We start from the raw sequence: 15,874 nt of genomic DNA on the forward strand, positions 1-15,874 counted from the left end.
AGCATGCACAGCCACGTATCCACGCCGACGCCATCTCCTGATCAAGCTTACTACTTGTATCGGTACACCCCGCCAGACCCGCCAATCGGAACAGGCACGCTCTGGAACCTCTTGAGCAGCTCCACCTCCCACTCTAGATAGTCCCTCTCCCTTCTCCGACGCATGACCGCCTCGTCCGAAAACATCTCCTTGAGCTTGGCCTCCTCGACTTGGCTTAGCTGGGCCTCCTCCCGCTCGTTTCGCTCCCTCGTGAGCATCTCGTCCCGCTCCACCAGGGCACGCTGGAAGACCGCCCATGGGATACAGCCGCCGCTTGGGCCAGATGGTGCGGGGTTCTGGTACGGCGGTGCCGGCGCCGGAGGCGGAGCGTTCTGCGCGTTCATCATGGCTTCTTCTTCGTCCATTTCGGCCGTGTCAACCGGGTCCGGGGCGGGCGCATGAACCGGTGCTGGTTCGGCGTCGATGATCAATTCATTGACCCCCGAATTCGCCCCCTTTTTCCCTTTATCCTCCGTCTTGACCGACCCATCCAATATCTCCTCATCCCCATACAGCGGGAACTCCCCCTGCCTCGTCCTCGTCAACGTGACCACGTGCGCCCCACACCCCAACGCCAGCCCAATGTCATGCACGATACTCCGCACGTACGTCCCGCTCGAGACGGTCATCCGGACCTTGAAACTCGCCGGTCGTTTCCCAGTCACCGCAGAGACCTCCGGGACCTCCTCCGCCGATAGATCAAATACCGCCGGATCCGACTCTGATTGGCCTGTCGATGCCGACGCCTGATGTACGATATCCGTCAGGCGCTTGAAGACCGTCTTCTCCTCGGCGGACAGACGTTCTTTGGGCCAAACCCAGGAGTGGCCGCCGTCGCTTGGGGAGGTGGAGGCAGGGCGGAAGTCGATCAGGTCGATGGAGACGGTACATTCCCGGACGGGAATGGCGCGGGGGAGGGGCTTGGACTCGCGTGCGTATTCGTATAATGGCTTGCCGTCCATCTTGAGCGCGGAGAAGCTGAAAATGAGCGCGAGGACAGGAGACTTGAGATTTAGGAAGACGTACATTGGGGGAGTCTGCTTGATCTTGCCTCGGAATTGATCGAGTACTCGCTCGATATCTTCCCGAGTGACATTGTCGAATGAGTGGGTGGACATGACGGGTCCCTCAGAGTCGTAGGTCGTCGTAGCGGCGCCGAGCAGAGCTTCGCTCTCGTACTCCTAGAGGGTATCAGCTGATGTCCTGCACTCGGCGATCGATATAGTTTCCATAGCTGACCTTTGAGCATTCCAAGAACCGGTTTAGGTGCTTCGTCCCCCTGTTCACTCCAATGACTGCCATGATCAGCTTCAGGGCTCATAATAGATATCGCACACTTCCGCTGACTCACCCAGCACACCATCCGCCAGCGGATCCAAAGTCCCCCCTTGCCCAATCTTGAGCCCCATATGCGTCAAATTCTGCTTCCTCTTTCGCTTCTCTTGCGGCTTGATCCGCTCGGGATCATAGAAGAGCTTCGAGTCGAGCAGGAGCGGGGTGATATCGTCGATACATCTCATTCTGTTCATCAGGTCAAGTCACTGCACATGAATAGGGTAAGCTTACGAGCTAGGCCCAGACGGCTTTGCGATAGGGAACAAGCCATTCAAGGGCAGGGGAGGAGCGCTGGGCGCTTTAGGCATGATGGGCGCGTTGAAGACGGACAGGGTGGGCGGGCGGAGGTATGGCTTTATGAAACGGCGGAGTGACAGCTTGGCTAATGGATTCTATGGTGCTGTGAGAGGATGAGGACGTCTAGGCAGTATAGCTAGCTGGTGTGAGGTACCTGTAAGTACAAAGGTTAGAGCTGTTGGCTCGGGTGGTGGTGGTGTTCGAAATCTTGGTGGATGGTCAGGGTCGTTACGTAACTACTCATTTGGCTGGGCCGAACCTCGACGAAGGAAGGCTATCTTCTACACCTCTTACCTCTATCTATCACTATAGCGGGAGACACGCCATCTAGCGGATAGGCAGCGTACGCCTTGATTGATCCCTGATCAACCTTCAGCGAAAGGTAAACTCGCTTCACATCGCACCTGCGAGGAGAGACTCCAAATCCGACAAACTCCGCTTTCTTTGTCTTACTCCTGGTGAGGACACCTTTCATACCTCAAGCCGGCAGTGAGTTGCGGAGTTGCAGGTGGCCGTATATGTGGAACTGGACCTGATGGACAGTTACCAACAATATCAACATGCCGCCCTCACCACTGTCATCTCCACCCGCTGCCAAGCGACAACGTACGGAAGCAACGAACGGGTCTACTCCCGCTGAGGTATCGAATGGAACAGGCCCCCAGACCAACGGCGGTGACCCAATAGCAGCGAATGGGAGCGCCTCTTCCGCACCGGTCGTGTCGTCTGCGCCGGTCATGGTTCGCGACACCGTGGAAAGCGATGAAGAGCCAGAAGAGGTGGTCGCGCGGGAAGAGGAGGACCTGGGGCACAGAGATATGTACCTCGACACGGTGAGCTAGCAAACCCGAGGTCACGTTCTGGTGACACAAGCTTACATGGTAGGTGAACAGGGTGAACCTCGACTTTGACTTTGAACGGCTCTGTTCCAAGAGCTTGAGCAATATCAACGTGTACGCGTGTCTTGTCTGCGGAAAGTACTTTCAAGGACGAGGTCGAGGGAGCTGGGCGTATCGACATGCAGTGGGAGACAACCATCGAGTGTGGTTGAACTTGGCGACCGAGAAGGTGAGCTTGAGGATCCACGACAGCGGATCACAGCTGACGACCAGTTCTACGTCTTGCCTGAAGGATATCAAGTCACCGACCCCTCCTTGAACGACATCATATCCGTCCTCAACCCCCGCTTCAAACCCTCCGCTCTCCCTGCGCTCACCCACCTCCCCGCCAAGCCCGCCTATACACTCTCCAGTACCCCCTTCGTCCCCGGCTACATTGGCATCAACAACGTCAAGAAGAATGACTACCTCACCGTCATTCTCCATCTGCTGCTCCACATCCCGCCCGTCCGTTCGTTCCTCCTCGATCCGACCACGCCGGAGTTGCAGCCCACGACAAAACCGACGGAGCTCATTACGCGTCTCGCGACCCTGACGAGGCGATTATGGAACCCCAAACTCTTCAAGGCGCAGATCAGCCCGCACGAGTTTTTGCAGGAGGTGAACAAGAGGTCGAATGGGAAGTTCAAGATGACAGAGCAAGGGGATCCGGTGGAGTTTCTGGGATGGCTGGTGAATACCTTGCATCGGGATCTGGGGGGAACCAAGAAGAGGGGAAGTAGTGTGATTTACAGGGCGTTGCAAGGGATGGTGAGGATAGAGAATCAGCAGGTGATTATACACAAGGAGTATGCTCGGCCGATGTTTGATATTTCGAGAGGTGAGTGATCAGCTGTGGTGAGCAGATAAGCTGGACGTCTAGCTGACTCCGCAGATATCCAAGCAATATCCTCGCCGTTCCTCTTCCTCGCTCTCGACCTCCCCGCCACTCCACTCTTCCAGGACCAGAACGAAAAGAAGATCATCCCTCAAGTCCCGCTCTCAGCTATCCTCGCCAAGTTTGACGGCAAGACAACCCAGGTCAGTTATACGGTTCCTGCAAAGGTCGATGGACCTTTAGCTGACGCTACTTAGGAGTTCGGACCCACCTTGAAGAGGCATCACCTGACTGCTCTACCGCCATACCTCATCCTCCATATCAAGCGGTTCACCAAGAACAACTTTGTGGAGGAACGGAATCCAACTATCGTCAACTTTCCCCTGCGCGGTGTGGACCTGAATGACTGTAAGTCTTCCTCCTCCTTTCCGGCTTCTCGGCTTCCCGGCCTCCGGGCCTCCCGCATGAGCTGACAGACCAAGATGTCGATCCGAAACCCTCATCACCCATCTCAACAATCTACGACCTCGTTTCCAATATCTCCCTGGATACCACCGCCGCGTCCACCTCATCCTCCGGCACTGGCCCCGGGGTGACTGCCAAGTCGATGAAGAAGGCGCAAGAGGATGAGCAGGGGATGACGTGGAAGATCCATTGTCGGGCTGGACGGGGTGGTGGGGATGAAGAAAAGTGGTTTGAGATGCAGGATTTGAGGGTGGAGGAGGTTAGGAAGGAGATGGTCTTCTTGGGGGAGACGGTGGTGCAGGTTTGGGAAAGGAGGGATGTGGGGCAATAGGAAGGGGAGGGGATGTAAGTGGGGTGTGTGGCATGATCTTAGGTAGGGGACAGATGAAAGACAGGATTTGAGTGGGAATGGCCGCTGACCAGGCCACGCTCGCTGATTGAAACCGCCGTGATACTGATCACTTCCACTGTACTCATTCATCTGTCAGCCCCCTCATCTTCGGGAAGCAGGGGTCACTCCAAGAGGCGGTGGAATGTGCCGGAACATTCTGGTCGGTCGTAGCAGCGAGCAGTGGACGTCCACTCCGTGTATCGATAACGGCCAAACGCGTTCCAAGACCCGGGAGACAAAGGTCACCTGCGACACTCGCTGCACTGGTGGCCCGTGTTTGAGGACGGTAAAGGATCGTGACACAGCTTGGGCGCATCCTTCCGGAGCGGTGCTTGGTATGGCTGACTCGCTTCCTCCTGCTGTCGCTCTTACCTCACATCCCCGGACATTCCTCTTCTCTATCAGCTTCTTCGCCCCTCACTCAATAATCTACCACACCTTGACCTTCGCCGGCACCCCAATTCTCATCAGCTTCCACCATGCGACAAGAATACCGGCCGACAAAACCCGTAGTAAATTTCTTCCCGGAAGACTTTCAGACAGGTCTCGAGCTGAACTTTCACTCCACATGTCCCTCTGCCCAGCCGACAGCCACCAGTCCCACGGCCGACATCTCTGTCAAACCCGAATCATCCGCAGGCACACCCACCGACTCTTCCTCGGCCCCGACCACGGGCCCCAGTACGGACAGACTCGGCAATGCAGACGCGTGCCGATCTTTCGGTTCGCGCGGCTACGAGTCCGAAGTCAAGACCGGCGTCCTCGCGTCCATGTTGAAGGCGGCAGGCGTCATGGAAGCCTACAGCAGGCACATGCCCTCCTTCACAAAAGACCTCAGCGAGACTGACGTCGGCAAATTGCTGCAATTCACTTCCATCGCCTGCGCCCGCGATCGTTACCGCTATGACTGCTCCGATCGTGGCAATTTGCAAAGCATCTACCGGTTCTGCATCAACCGCGGTGCCCACGATTACGAAGACGCGTTTGCCAAGCGAGTTGCTCGGGAAACGGAGAGGCCAGGAAACGGGTACGAGCCCGAGGACACAGGTTACGATGGCTGGAATCCCCATGCAGCGGTCAGCGTCTTGACCGACCTGCTCGTCAAGAATACGAATGCCAAGAAAGCGGAGTACTCGGACGGCCTCGCCGGAAAGCACTTTACCGATCATCAGCCAATCGATCCAGAGCCATCATGCACGATGACGGGTGCGTCGACGGCGAGGTCGCGAGAGCGAAAACCTCCTACCACTGTATCTGCAGAAAGTACGGGGAGGGCTCCGACATTGACCGGGGCCTTGACTTCTCTCGCCATCGCAGGGGCAGTAGTCGGCACGGCGATCTGGTGGATGACCGATGCCGATTGATTGTACACCATGCTCTTGATTCGCGTCTAGGATCTGCTTATATAGATGTCTGCCTTGTATTTCAATGTAGCTCAGCGGTCGCGGATCTCGCTGCCGGATCTTGTCTAGCGCATCCTTCGGACCCAGCTTTGCCAGTAATCCAGTCAATGTCGATTGGGTAAGGTGGGTATGTGATATTCACTGCCATCCGCAGATCAGCACGTCAGCGTCTTGAGAGCATACTTGTTCCATCGATACATCTGCCTGCCGCTGCCGACTGAGACAAGATCAGCAACGCTACAACTTTCTGACTGCCATTGTAAGCCTGCGCCACTGGGCCCAAGAACTCTCTCTTCCCTCTTCCCTCTTTCCTCTTCCTCTTCCCCTCAATACTTCTCGAAGGCAAATGCCATGTACAGATCTAGGGGTCAGCCGACATCCCTCGCCGAGAGCAGATCAGAGGCAGCAGATGAACTTACTGGCCGCCTCCCACTGATCGCCATCCATAGCGCTCTCGCCAGCTTCGTTGATCACCCCCATCTTCCGCAGCAGACCCCCAAAGTCCCGACTATCCTGCTCTTCCGCCAGCACCTCGTGGAAAGGTTTCTTGTAAACCAGGCGAAGACGATATTCGTTGGCGAGGCTGCACGATCAGCCTAGCCCAGTCCCCGAGGCGGATCGTACTCACTTGACAAAATTATCCCAGTGGACAATGTACTCGGGGACATCGTCGACGGCGTCTTGGAGGTAGAAGCGATAGGCGTGCCCGTACATGCCCTTGTGATGCCGTTCGGTGAATTCGATAAAGTAGCACGAGTTGCCGAAGCGAAGTTCTGGGGCATCCTCGGGTACTTCCTCCAATTTATCGCTGGAACGTCAGCATCGAGCCCCGACGGTGGCGGAAGTCACTCACAGTAGCATCTGAGCATCTGGGATCGTCCCGATATACACTCCTCCAGGCCGAAGATACCTCGAAACATTCTCCATCATCATCCTCGCCTTGTTGGGCGACTCGAACGCGTAGTGCATGCAGAACTGCATGGTGACGTTGTCGTACAGGTCGCGCACCTTCAGCTGGTCGGGAAGGACCTCTGATATGGGTTGCTGATTTGTCAGATCATGACACGGCTAAAGTATGCAAGGGGACACTCACAGCATAACAGTCATGAGCATAGAAGTGGGCATCAAATGACGGATTCCGCATGGTCGCATACCGCTCCTTCGCTTGTGCGATCGACATGTCGGCGATATCTGCTACATCAGCTTTGACCGGGCCTTATTGATGCCTGAACTCACCCAGAGCAACGTAGAGCTTGATCTTGGCCTGCCTCCACTTGTTCAAATCACCGCCCTTCCCACACCCGATATCCAGGACGTTGGCACCTTTCCCGCCTGTACCTCTATGCGTGAACTTGCCGATCAGGACGGATTTGATCCAGTTGTTGAACTTCTTGAGACCGATAATGGGCGAGAACTCGCGGTGTTCTATCCCTACTTCCGGCCGAGCGTTATCTGAGCATCAGCCTTCATCCTCGCTTATCCAGAAGCTCAAGCATGACGCACAATGACTCGCCACCGCGCTATTGCCCACGTAGTGCCCATCATTCCCCTTTCGCCTCTGCTCATCGTTCCCTGCATCCTGCGAGCTCTGTTTCCGCTTCCCTGACCCTTTCGGCGCCTTCCCATTCGTCTCCGTGGGTGTCACTGCCGTCCCACCAGAAGTGAGGCTCGTCAGGCCCGCCGAGACCGAGCCATCCCGCCGTGAGATTTGTGATGCTTTGCGGCTTGGTCCAGGTTCGGGCGTCTGATGTGTGGCTGGGAAGTAGGACGAGTCGGACTCGGTTGGCAGACTCGACCGATCCGCCCGCGCACCAGGCGAGGGTCCGGACCAGGATGGTGCAGCTTTGCGTGGCCGCCGACGGAGAGGGTTGTTCACTATCGCAGCGGACCGCATCCTGGCCACCTCGTCCGGTAGTATGGGACGGAGGACCGAAGTCGGCTGTGTCGTGCGATTTGGCTGGTAGGGTACGCGGAGGGGTGTAGGGGATCGGAGTGGTGTACGAGAGGCGACGCTCGATCTGCCCGAGTCGCGTGGGACGAGCGATGACTGCCGAGGGGGCTGCGAGCCGGAAGACGGGCGGGATGGAGCTTCAGAAAGCTGCCGTGTGACGTAGGAGGGGGACTCGGCGGGGAGAGGGGGTGGCTGAAATGAGAACGGCTGGCCCATAGAGGATGACGAGGTGGGCCGGGAGAGCTGTCCGCCCAGCGCCTGATGGTGAGAGCGGGGAGAGACCGAGATGGACGGGGAGCGCATAGGGAGGGCGTACGACTGAGCGCCAGGAGTGATACGAGAGGGATCATAGTACTCCTGCCGAGGGATAGTGTCAGGCGGGAGCATGGGTCGAGGGTTGCTCTGTCCGCCGCTGACCCGGCGCCTGCTTGGTCCGGCCTGGGGATGAAGCTGAGCCTCATACTCTAGCGCGTGACCGTCATGCGGCAGCATAGTATGCTGCTGAGCCGGTGAGACCGAGCTGTTGACGGGGTAGGGAGACCGGCTCGCTCGCCTTGACGTCGAGGCAGGAGTGAGGAACCCCGAGTTGTCGAGAGGCCGGCCCGAGATGACCGGTGATGCGTTCGCTGGCGAGCTGGATACGCGAGACGAGTAAGACGTAGACTTGACCATGGCACCTCCATCCCCCGGTCCGCTGTTGAGGATGCGCGAGATGGAAGGCCGATGATCATCCTCCATCGATCCGTTTCCATCAAACCCGCTCTGCGCGCTGCTCCGTCGAGATGTATCCTCCTCTTCATCGTTCAGCAATCCCCGCAGACCACCCGACACCGAACGCCGCATCCCCATCGTCGATGATGGCGAGCTCCCAGCACCGTGGAAAGCCGGAGGACGACCATCATAGACTGCTTCATGGCCGTTCGGGGAGTTCCCGTAATCCACCTGTCGGGCAGGGTCAAAGTACGCACCCGATCCCGGCGTGATGTTCTGGCGCCAGGGCTGGTCCGATTGGGTAGATGCCGCAGGAGACGGGACGTCTATGTCCCGGATGGGATCGTATACCATACTGAGGGCGGATTGTAGATGATTAGGCGAAAGGAGTGTGATTTGTTATTGTTATTGTTGGACGAGTAAGGGTCCGGTCCCAAGCTCGATTATCGGCGATTTGACCTCCGGAAGCGCGATTCTTCTTGGGCTTTAAGAAGTGCTGTAGGTTTGCCGGCGTTACCAGCCGCCGTAGCTGGAGCACTATAGAGATGCAAGTGGAATGTATAGGGGCAAAGTGTAGGCTAGCGTTACGTGGAGGCGGTCTAGGAGAATTTCGCGTTTTGACGCACGGATTAGCTTTTACTCCCGGATCTCGCAGCTCCTCGAGCTCTCCGGCCTCTATATGGATGACCAATCTATGCACAGGCAGGGGGCCGGACTAGACATTTACTCTGACATAGGAGCAGATCTACAGCCTAGATTGAATTATCATGCCTCGTCATCCAATCGAGCCAAAAATCGATCGATTCGATCCGCTTCCCTCTGCCCACTAACCACCGCGCCCGCCACGCTCCCCCTGTGGTCCATGTCCGTATGCTCCCCTGCAAACCCTAGACGACCGGACCATACCGGCCTCCCTAGCTCCTTGAAGTCCATCGGACTCCGCTCGCCATCGCTCACAATGCTTGGCGTCGTAGTCGCCCCGTGCGAGTACTCGTCCGTGAGCCAGTTGGTCAGGTTGCTGTTGGACGGGGACGGGGGAGGAGTCGACGGCTTGAACCGGGAGATAAGGAACTGATGGTACGCTTCGGCGACGTCCTTAGGGTCGTGCTTGAGCAACAGTGTGGCCGGGGTCTCGGAGAGGTACGAGAGTAGAGTAGGGGTAGGACCGGGGAGGCTGGGTGCAGCAAAGTTGGCGCACATGATGGTCGATCCGTCAAAGACCTCTTGGAGGCTCGAGTTGGGTGTCGGTGTGGGACCGGTAGGAAGGAAAGTGTACGATCCGATCTTCTCGGCTTCCGGCCACCAGGCAGAGGGGTACTGCAGGAGGAGCTTCTCGAGGACACCCACATGGGTACCCTTGATTGTCTCCTGGAGTGCGGGAGGTAGAGCAGGCGAGAAGAAGTCCGAGGACAGCTTCTTGAGAACCCCGAGGGGAATGGTCGAGAGGATAGTCCGGGCGGTGTAGGTCGACCCACCCGCTGTGACCGTTGCCGATTCCGACCCGTCCTCCACCTTCTCCACCTTGGAGCTGAGCTTGACCTCCGCGCCCTTCGACTTGGCATCGGCGAGCACCTTGCCAACCAGGGCCTCGTACCCGCCCTCAGGGGCGGCATCCGATCCAGCAAAGTTTGTGGACGTTTCCCATCCCGCCCACTTCAAGGACGCCTTCTCCAGCTTGACGCCGAGCGGGACCTCGAGCATGCGCGCAAAGTCCTGCGCGAGCTTCTTGTCGGCCGGCGAGCCTTCGGAAGCGGTATCCTCGGCTGAGGTCGGATCAGCGGGATGGGTAGAAGTGACGTTGGTGTCTTCCGGCTTGGACGCAGGCTTGCCGCCTTTAAAGAGTGGCGATAACGACGCGAAGAGGCCAGATGCGAGTGACGCAGTAGGGGAAGGTGCGGGATGAGGGGTTTTGAGAGATGCCTGAGCCGCGGATAGGTTGGCACGGAGCGACGCTGTCTCTTCTTTCGAAAGCAGCCCTGACTATTAGCCTGAATCCATGACGCAAGTGGTCACGCATACCGTTCGGCCCATAGATCACGCCGTCAGCTGGTTTGGGCAAATGCGCATCCTGCTTGTCAGTACATCTTCCTATACTTCACAGAGCGACAACTTACCACACCCAGACTTTTGGCGATCCCCCTCGTAGGGTTCCCCTCCCGATACCCATGTATCCAGCTACATCCCACATCAACCTTAGCGCCGCCCCCAACCCAAGTTTGAGCCCGACCTCCAACCCTGTCCCTAGCCTCTAAAACGAGCACCTTGTGACCCTTCCCCGCGAGACTTTGCGCTGCGACGGCGCCTGACCAGCCTGCCCCGAGGATGATCGTATCGTAGAGCTGGGTCATCTTGCGCATGTAGAGAGGTGAAGTCGAGGGAGAGAGGCATGTGAGGCTCGATTTATCGGGCCGGATATTCGGGCCGGTTGGAGACGGGTATCTCCGAGTGGGAGGGGGGTCGGGGAAGGTCGGGGCTCCCATAGGCAGAGGGACTTATCTGACTCTATGCATCGCTCTCATCCCTCGTCCACCTGTGCGTACGCTCCTCCCTCGCCTAAAGAGCCTCCTCAACCTCGAACGAATCTGGGTGGAAAGCGGGATCGTCGAAACCAGCACCCAAGCGAAATTTTCGCAGAGTTCTGAACCTCACGAACAGCGGGTACGAGTGGATGTCGATAGGATCGCCCTGACATGGCGACACCCGTCAAGTCAGAACGAGGCGTCAAAGCGCATGAACAAGGGGAGCAGCTACGGTCATCGTCCCCGCCATGCTCGGACTCCCTCCCAGCAGAAAAGGATCAGAATGCGTCTGAAACATCCCCTTCCCCCACCCAAGCTCCACTACCCCCACTCCGTCACACGACCACCCATCAATCCGCCACTGCGGTCGAGGCCGCTCAGATCCTCGCCAACTTTGCGACGCATCCTGCAAACCCGCGAAATTGGCCACGGCGGCAGAAATGGTCCATATCTATAACGGTGTCGATCACTGGCTTTATCGCGACGTGCGGATCGAGTATCGCCGTACCGGGTGTGCACGCCATTACTAATGACTTTGGGATATCTAATCCCAAGATCGGGGTGTTGATCACCACCTTCTATGTGCTGGGTCTCGGGTGAGTCTCGGTTTTAGCTGTGACAGAGACGCCCTTCTGACAGCGGCAGAGCTGGTCCTTTCGTGTTCGCCCCGATCTCAGAGCTATACGGCCGGCAGGTCGCCTACATGATCAGTCAAAGCTTGTTCTTCTTCTTTTGTCTCGGTACCGCCGTATCCCAAAAGTGAGTTCTTCTCGAACTCCCACGCCAGAAGCGGATCTGACAGGTCAGTATGGCCAGTATCCTTGTGCTGCGATTCTTCTGCGGCGTTTTCGCTTCGTCCGGCCCTGGTCTGGGTGTCACCACTTGTGCTGATGTGAGTACACCCGCCGCTGCTGGCAGTTGGTATACTGACCCGCCAGGTCTGGGCTCCAGAAGAAAGGGGAAGACCACTTAGCTTGTACGCTATCGGGCCGATGGTAAGTCTCGCCGTCCTGGTCGATTTCAGATGCTGACCTACAGGCTGGCCCCGTACTCGGCAGCATGATCGGCTATTGGATCCTCGGTGGCGGAGGATGGCGATGGCTCTTTTGGACGATCACCATCCTCGCCTTCGCGAACGCTCTCCTGTTTATCGTCATATCGACCGAGACCAACGCCCAGTAAGTATCCCTTACCCATCTTACTCTTAGCACCCACTGATAACCTCAGGGTGATTGAGAAGAAACTTAAATACCGTATCAACCACCCTATCTCGCCCCCAAACACTTTCCTAGATCGCATATCCCCCTCTCGCTTCATCCACGATCAAGGGTGGATGTCAGCCATGGTTTCCCGGCATGAAGCCAAAGCTGTCTTCAAGCGGACCTTCTCTCGGCCATTCCGGCTGTTACTGTTCAACCCCGTCTGCGCCATCTTCTGCGTCTATTATGCCTACATCTACGGTAAGCTCGACACCCATCGAAGCGAAGTGATGTATAGCTGATACTGCGTTTAGCCTGCATCTACCTCTTCCTCGTGTCTGTACCCCTCCTTTTCGGTTCCGCGCCATACAGCCGCACAGGGCTGTTCTCATACTCGTGGTCCATGAACACGGTGTCTTTAGCATATATCGGTCTCGGTGAGTTATTCATCGCACTTGGTGTGACTTCAGCTTACACCTCAGCCATCGGCTTTTTCAGTGCGGCCGCCATCGCGTCGACCTACCAGGACAAGATATACAAAGCCCTCAAGAAGAAGAACGGGGGCAATGGGCAACCAGAATATCGAGTATGTCACTCAATACCTCCCATTGCAAGAAGGTCTGAGCTGACAAGCAGCTCGTTATGACCCAATCAGGGATGCTCATCATGCCCATCGGTCTCTTGATCTTCGGCTGGACCGCCAATGCCCATACGCACTGGATCGGGCCGCAGATAGGGATGGTCTTCGTCGCCCTTGGTCTCATGTTGGCGTTCAACAGTATCCAGAACTTGTGAGTGACCACCTCCTGGGCCAGCACCCGCGTCAGAGCCGCACGCTGACGAGTCAGCTTGGTCGACGCCTTCTTCCCGTACTCTGCTGCTGCTATAGCCAGCGCCACAGCGGTAAGCTCACTGGTTGCAAAGGTTTGCGCCGCAGCTGACGGTGCACAGTGCCGATCCGCTCTGACGGCTGTATTGCCCGTCTTCTCAGCGGACATGTTTGCTGATCTGGGTTGGGGAGTAGGTGGGACATTGCTCGCTGGTATCGCATTAGTGGCTGTCCCTGCCCCGTTGATAGTGAGTATGCCTGCTGTGACGCTCGTGTCTACGATAGAGCCTCGTCAGCTGATCCTTTCAGATGTTCAAGTATGGCCGGCATCTGAGGGAAAGATACGCGTTTGACGGATAAAGACTGGCCGTGTTCAAAGTTCAGTTGCCAAATTGGGGAAATGGACGCAGAGTCGATCTTGGACGGTATTTGTACGACCATCTTTGTAGCCAAGAATCTTGCTGTCGGACCTGAATCAGCGAGTGCTCAGGCGCTGTCCTCTCCCGACGAGATACACGATCCATATAGACACATATACAGGTACACACCGGGCACCACATCAGCTCCCCAGGTCCGAACATACATCGATGCTGTCGAGATCGAGTTGAGCCCTACCACCTTAGATCCGGCTGAGCGATCGGGACGAGGATGAGGTCGGGAACGCCACCCGCGGAATAGACCCAATCGCTCCGGGGGGCTTCATCGGTGAGAAGGTCGATGGGATCACACCACTCCCGCTCTGTACTGGTCAGCCTATCCCATCACACCGCTCATGAAGAGTACGCACCTCGAGGATCGGATCCCACTTGAACGCCGGCTTATTCACCAACAGCTTCCGCTTCTTCTTCTTCTCTGGCCCTATTGACTTGTCCCCGGCGGACTCATCCGCATCGGGCTCGACGTCCTCGTCTGCCGGTGTAACGGTGATCTTTGGCGCCTTGTCGGAGACGATAGATTTGCGCTTGATCACAGGGACAGCGGGCTTGGCGAACCTGTTGAGGATGCTGGATTCGCCTAGAGGGAGGGATTTGGGGATGACGACCTTGGATGGACGAGGTGCTTTGCGGATCTTCGGAGAGGCAGCAGGAAGGCTTTCGGCTTCGTCCTCTGACGCCGGGGCCGACTTGCTGGCTTTCTTGGTTAACTTTGCGGTCGGCTGAGAGTCAGCCCCGTCCAGACGTAAAGCGAGACGAGTAGCTTACCGAACCATGAGTCCGCTTCGTCTTCTTCGGAATCGTCTCCGCTTCTGACTCCGGCTCAGCCGTGGCTGCCTAATGTTGGTAAGCATCTGATGCAGTGGTCTTTCCATTCTCCATTGAGCTCACCTTTCTAATCTTCTCCTTGACAACCTTAGCAGCTCTGACGGGACTAGCAGTCTTTTTCCGCTCTTCAGGTCCCACGCTAGCGCTCGCCTCCATCAGAGCCACCTTTGCTCGGTGAGCATCCGCTGACGCCTTCTTCTGCGAGAGTTTAAGAGCGTCCACCTCCTCCTGTATACGTCAGCTCGTCATCCCTGCTAAGAGTGAGCGGTCGTACCTGCAAGGACGTCACCTGCTCAGACGCAGCCGCCGCTTCTTTGAGCTTCATCTTGAGCTCGCGCTCCCTCTCCTTGCTCTTCTCCTTGAGCGTCGCCATCTCCTCTTGCAGATCAACGCATTCCCCCTCTTTGGCGTCCAGGTCGGTCTTGGCAGCTCTAAGCTGAGCCTTGAGGGCGCGGATCTCCTTGTCAGACTGTACCGTCAGCTCGTAGCTCTGCGCACAGATAGGGCAGATCATGGCTCACGCTACCATCCCTGCTCTCTTCTTCCGTCATCCGCTCGTCCAGCTGAGCGCGGACCTCCTTCTCCTTCCCTTTCCAGACCTCCACGCTCGCCTCTAGCTTCTGCACCTGCCCAAGCAGCTTCTCCTTCTCCGTCACCGCCTTGGCCAGCTCCTTCTCCTTGGCCTTGAGCGAGGCCGCAGTGCCTTGGAGCTCGTCAACCCTTGCTGAGAGCTTGGCGTTGTCGTCGAGCGCTCGAGCGAGATCAGATGATGCGGACTTGGCAGAAGAGGCAATATGTGCCTTTGCAGAGGTCCTGGCGTGGCTGAGGGATGCCTACAATATGAGCCCAGTCTAGGCAAGATCGGGGAGACCGAAGGCAAAGTGACGGTACTCACCTCGAGCTCCACAATACGCTCATCCCGCTCTTCCAGCTCCGAGAGAAGTTCGGCCTCCCTTGCATGGAAGAGAGCGATCTTGTGGTCGCGCATCACTGAAAGTCAGCTGTAGGTTCACCGCACCGTAAGTTGATCAGCTGACCTCGTTGTTGTTCCGCCAGGACCAACCGATGCTCCAGCTCAACCACCTGCAGCTGTTCCTGCGATAGAGCGAGTAACGCCTTCTGCTGAGCGACAACGGCGTACATGTCCAGCTGAGAAGACATGAGCTCTCGTTCAGAAAATTGCGCAGACGACAGCTCACCTCCTCCCGCATCCCCTCTCCTTCCGCCTTACACCTCTCCAGATCCCTCTGCGACTTGCTCAAGGACGCCCGCATCTCCTCTGACTCGGTCATCTTCGCCTTGAGCGTCGAATCGAAGCGTTTCGTATCGGCGTCTAGCTTCCTCTGCGACGATATGAGCTGTAGCCCGACCGAAGTACACAGGAGGCAGCTCACCACTAAAGACCCCTTTTCTCGACACAACAACTCGACCTTCCGTTCCAGGTTCTCCAAACGCTGCCTTCGGGGCTCAGGCGTCTTACCGTACCCTCCTACGTCGTCATCATCTGCGAAAGCTCGGGGTGGTGTGTCCATAGGTCGGATATGAGCAGACTATGGGGTTGGTATGGAGGGAAAGAGAGGAGTTGAGCGAGGAAGGAAAGAAGTCAGTCGCATCGGCTTGTTGACGTGTGTCAGCTTCCGTCGGAAGCGCGAAAGTGGCGCCAGCTGCAGGTCGGGCAGGAATTTGCCACCCGGCGCCACGCCCGGGGCAGGGGCGTGGATGGATGAGGTCTTGATAGCAGTGACAGAGTCTCACGT

General features: G+C 57.2%; 7 protein-coding genes across 7 annotated transcripts; 3 read left to right on the plus strand and 4 right to left on the minus strand.

Moving 5' to 3' along the window:
- Positions 1 to 50: 50 nt before the first annotated feature.
- Positions 51 to 1,682, minus strand: MKK02DRAFT_20236 (putative pseudouridylate synthase 4; the record flags this gene model as incomplete). The annotated part of the gene is made up of 6 exons (XM_053086226.1): positions 51 to 335; positions 444 to 1,017; positions 1,066 to 1,220; positions 1,279 to 1,334; positions 1,391 to 1,560; positions 1,606 to 1,682. The coding sequence occupies 6 exons, from the start codon at positions 1,680 to 1,682 to the stop codon at positions 51 to 53; spliced, it is 1,317 nt and encodes a 438-aa protein (XP_052942313.1).
- Positions 1,683 to 2,231: 549 nt separating this feature from the next.
- Positions 2,232 to 4,183, plus strand: MKK02DRAFT_20624 (uncharacterized protein; the record flags this gene model as incomplete). The annotated part of the gene is made up of 6 exons (XM_053086288.1): positions 2,232 to 2,504; positions 2,557 to 2,739; positions 2,784 to 3,390; positions 3,445 to 3,590; positions 3,645 to 3,795; positions 3,870 to 4,183. The coding sequence occupies 6 exons, from the start codon at positions 2,232 to 2,234 to the stop codon at positions 4,181 to 4,183; spliced, it is 1,674 nt and encodes a 557-aa protein (XP_052942314.1).
- Positions 4,184 to 4,722: 539 nt separating this feature from the next.
- Positions 4,723 to 5,607, plus strand: MKK02DRAFT_40842 (uncharacterized protein; the record flags this gene model as incomplete). Its single annotated transcript, XM_053091297.1, has 1 exon — positions 4,723 to 5,607. One exon carries the CDS (start codon positions 4,723 to 4,725, stop codon positions 5,605 to 5,607), a length of 885 nt encoding a protein of 294 aa, XP_052942315.1.
- Positions 5,608 to 5,972: 365 nt separating this feature from the next.
- Positions 5,973 to 8,662, minus strand: MKK02DRAFT_40843 (mRNA capping enzyme-domain-containing protein; the record flags this gene model as incomplete). The annotated part of the gene is made up of 7 exons (XM_053091298.1): positions 5,973 to 6,007; positions 6,066 to 6,229; positions 6,275 to 6,454; positions 6,500 to 6,690; positions 6,740 to 6,837; positions 6,883 to 7,098; positions 7,150 to 8,662. 7 exons carry the CDS (start codon positions 8,660 to 8,662, stop codon positions 5,973 to 5,975), a joined length of 2,397 nt encoding a protein of 798 aa, XP_052942316.1.
- Positions 8,663 to 9,073: 411 nt separating this feature from the next.
- MKK02DRAFT_20080 (flavin-containing amine oxidoreductase) lies at positions 9,074 to 10,665 on the minus strand (the record flags this gene model as incomplete). Its single annotated transcript, XM_053086191.1, has 4 exons — positions 9,074 to 10,030; positions 10,106 to 10,284; positions 10,322 to 10,376; positions 10,423 to 10,665. The coding sequence occupies 4 exons, from the start codon at positions 10,663 to 10,665 to the stop codon at positions 9,074 to 9,076; spliced, it is 1,434 nt and encodes a 477-aa protein (XP_052942317.1).
- A 333-nt stretch (positions 10,666 to 10,998) lies between these two features.
- On the plus strand, positions 10,999 to 13,215 carry MKK02DRAFT_20163 (putative polyamine transport-related protein; the record flags this gene model as incomplete). Its single annotated transcript, XM_053086210.1, has 12 exons — positions 10,999 to 11,423; positions 11,473 to 11,586; positions 11,635 to 11,719; positions 11,766 to 11,822; positions 11,866 to 12,005; positions 12,055 to 12,287; positions 12,341 to 12,463; positions 12,509 to 12,612; positions 12,663 to 12,817; positions 12,875 to 12,929; positions 12,978 to 13,103; positions 13,165 to 13,215. The coding sequence occupies 12 exons, from the start codon at positions 10,999 to 11,001 to the stop codon at positions 13,213 to 13,215; spliced, it is 1,668 nt and encodes a 555-aa protein (XP_052942318.1).
- Positions 13,216 to 13,474: 259 nt separating this feature from the next.
- On the minus strand, positions 13,475 to 15,649 carry MKK02DRAFT_40846 (uncharacterized protein; the record flags this gene model as incomplete). The annotated part of the gene is made up of 10 exons (XM_053091299.1): positions 13,475 to 13,594; positions 13,643 to 14,011; positions 14,058 to 14,126; positions 14,181 to 14,345; positions 14,392 to 14,586; positions 14,639 to 14,950; positions 15,013 to 15,107; positions 15,155 to 15,266; positions 15,317 to 15,460; positions 15,512 to 15,649. 10 exons carry the CDS (start codon positions 15,647 to 15,649, stop codon positions 13,475 to 13,477), a joined length of 1,719 nt encoding a protein of 572 aa, XP_052942319.1.
- Positions 15,650 to 15,874: the final 225 nt, after the last annotated feature.

This window comes from Dioszegia hungarica (genome assembly GCF_025882075.1).
Source record: "Dioszegia hungarica strain PDD-24b-2 chromosome Unknown MKK02contig_25, whole genome shotgun sequence".
Classification (NCBI taxonomy): domain Eukaryota; kingdom Fungi; phylum Basidiomycota; class Tremellomycetes; order Tremellales; family Bulleribasidiaceae; genus Dioszegia; species Dioszegia hungarica.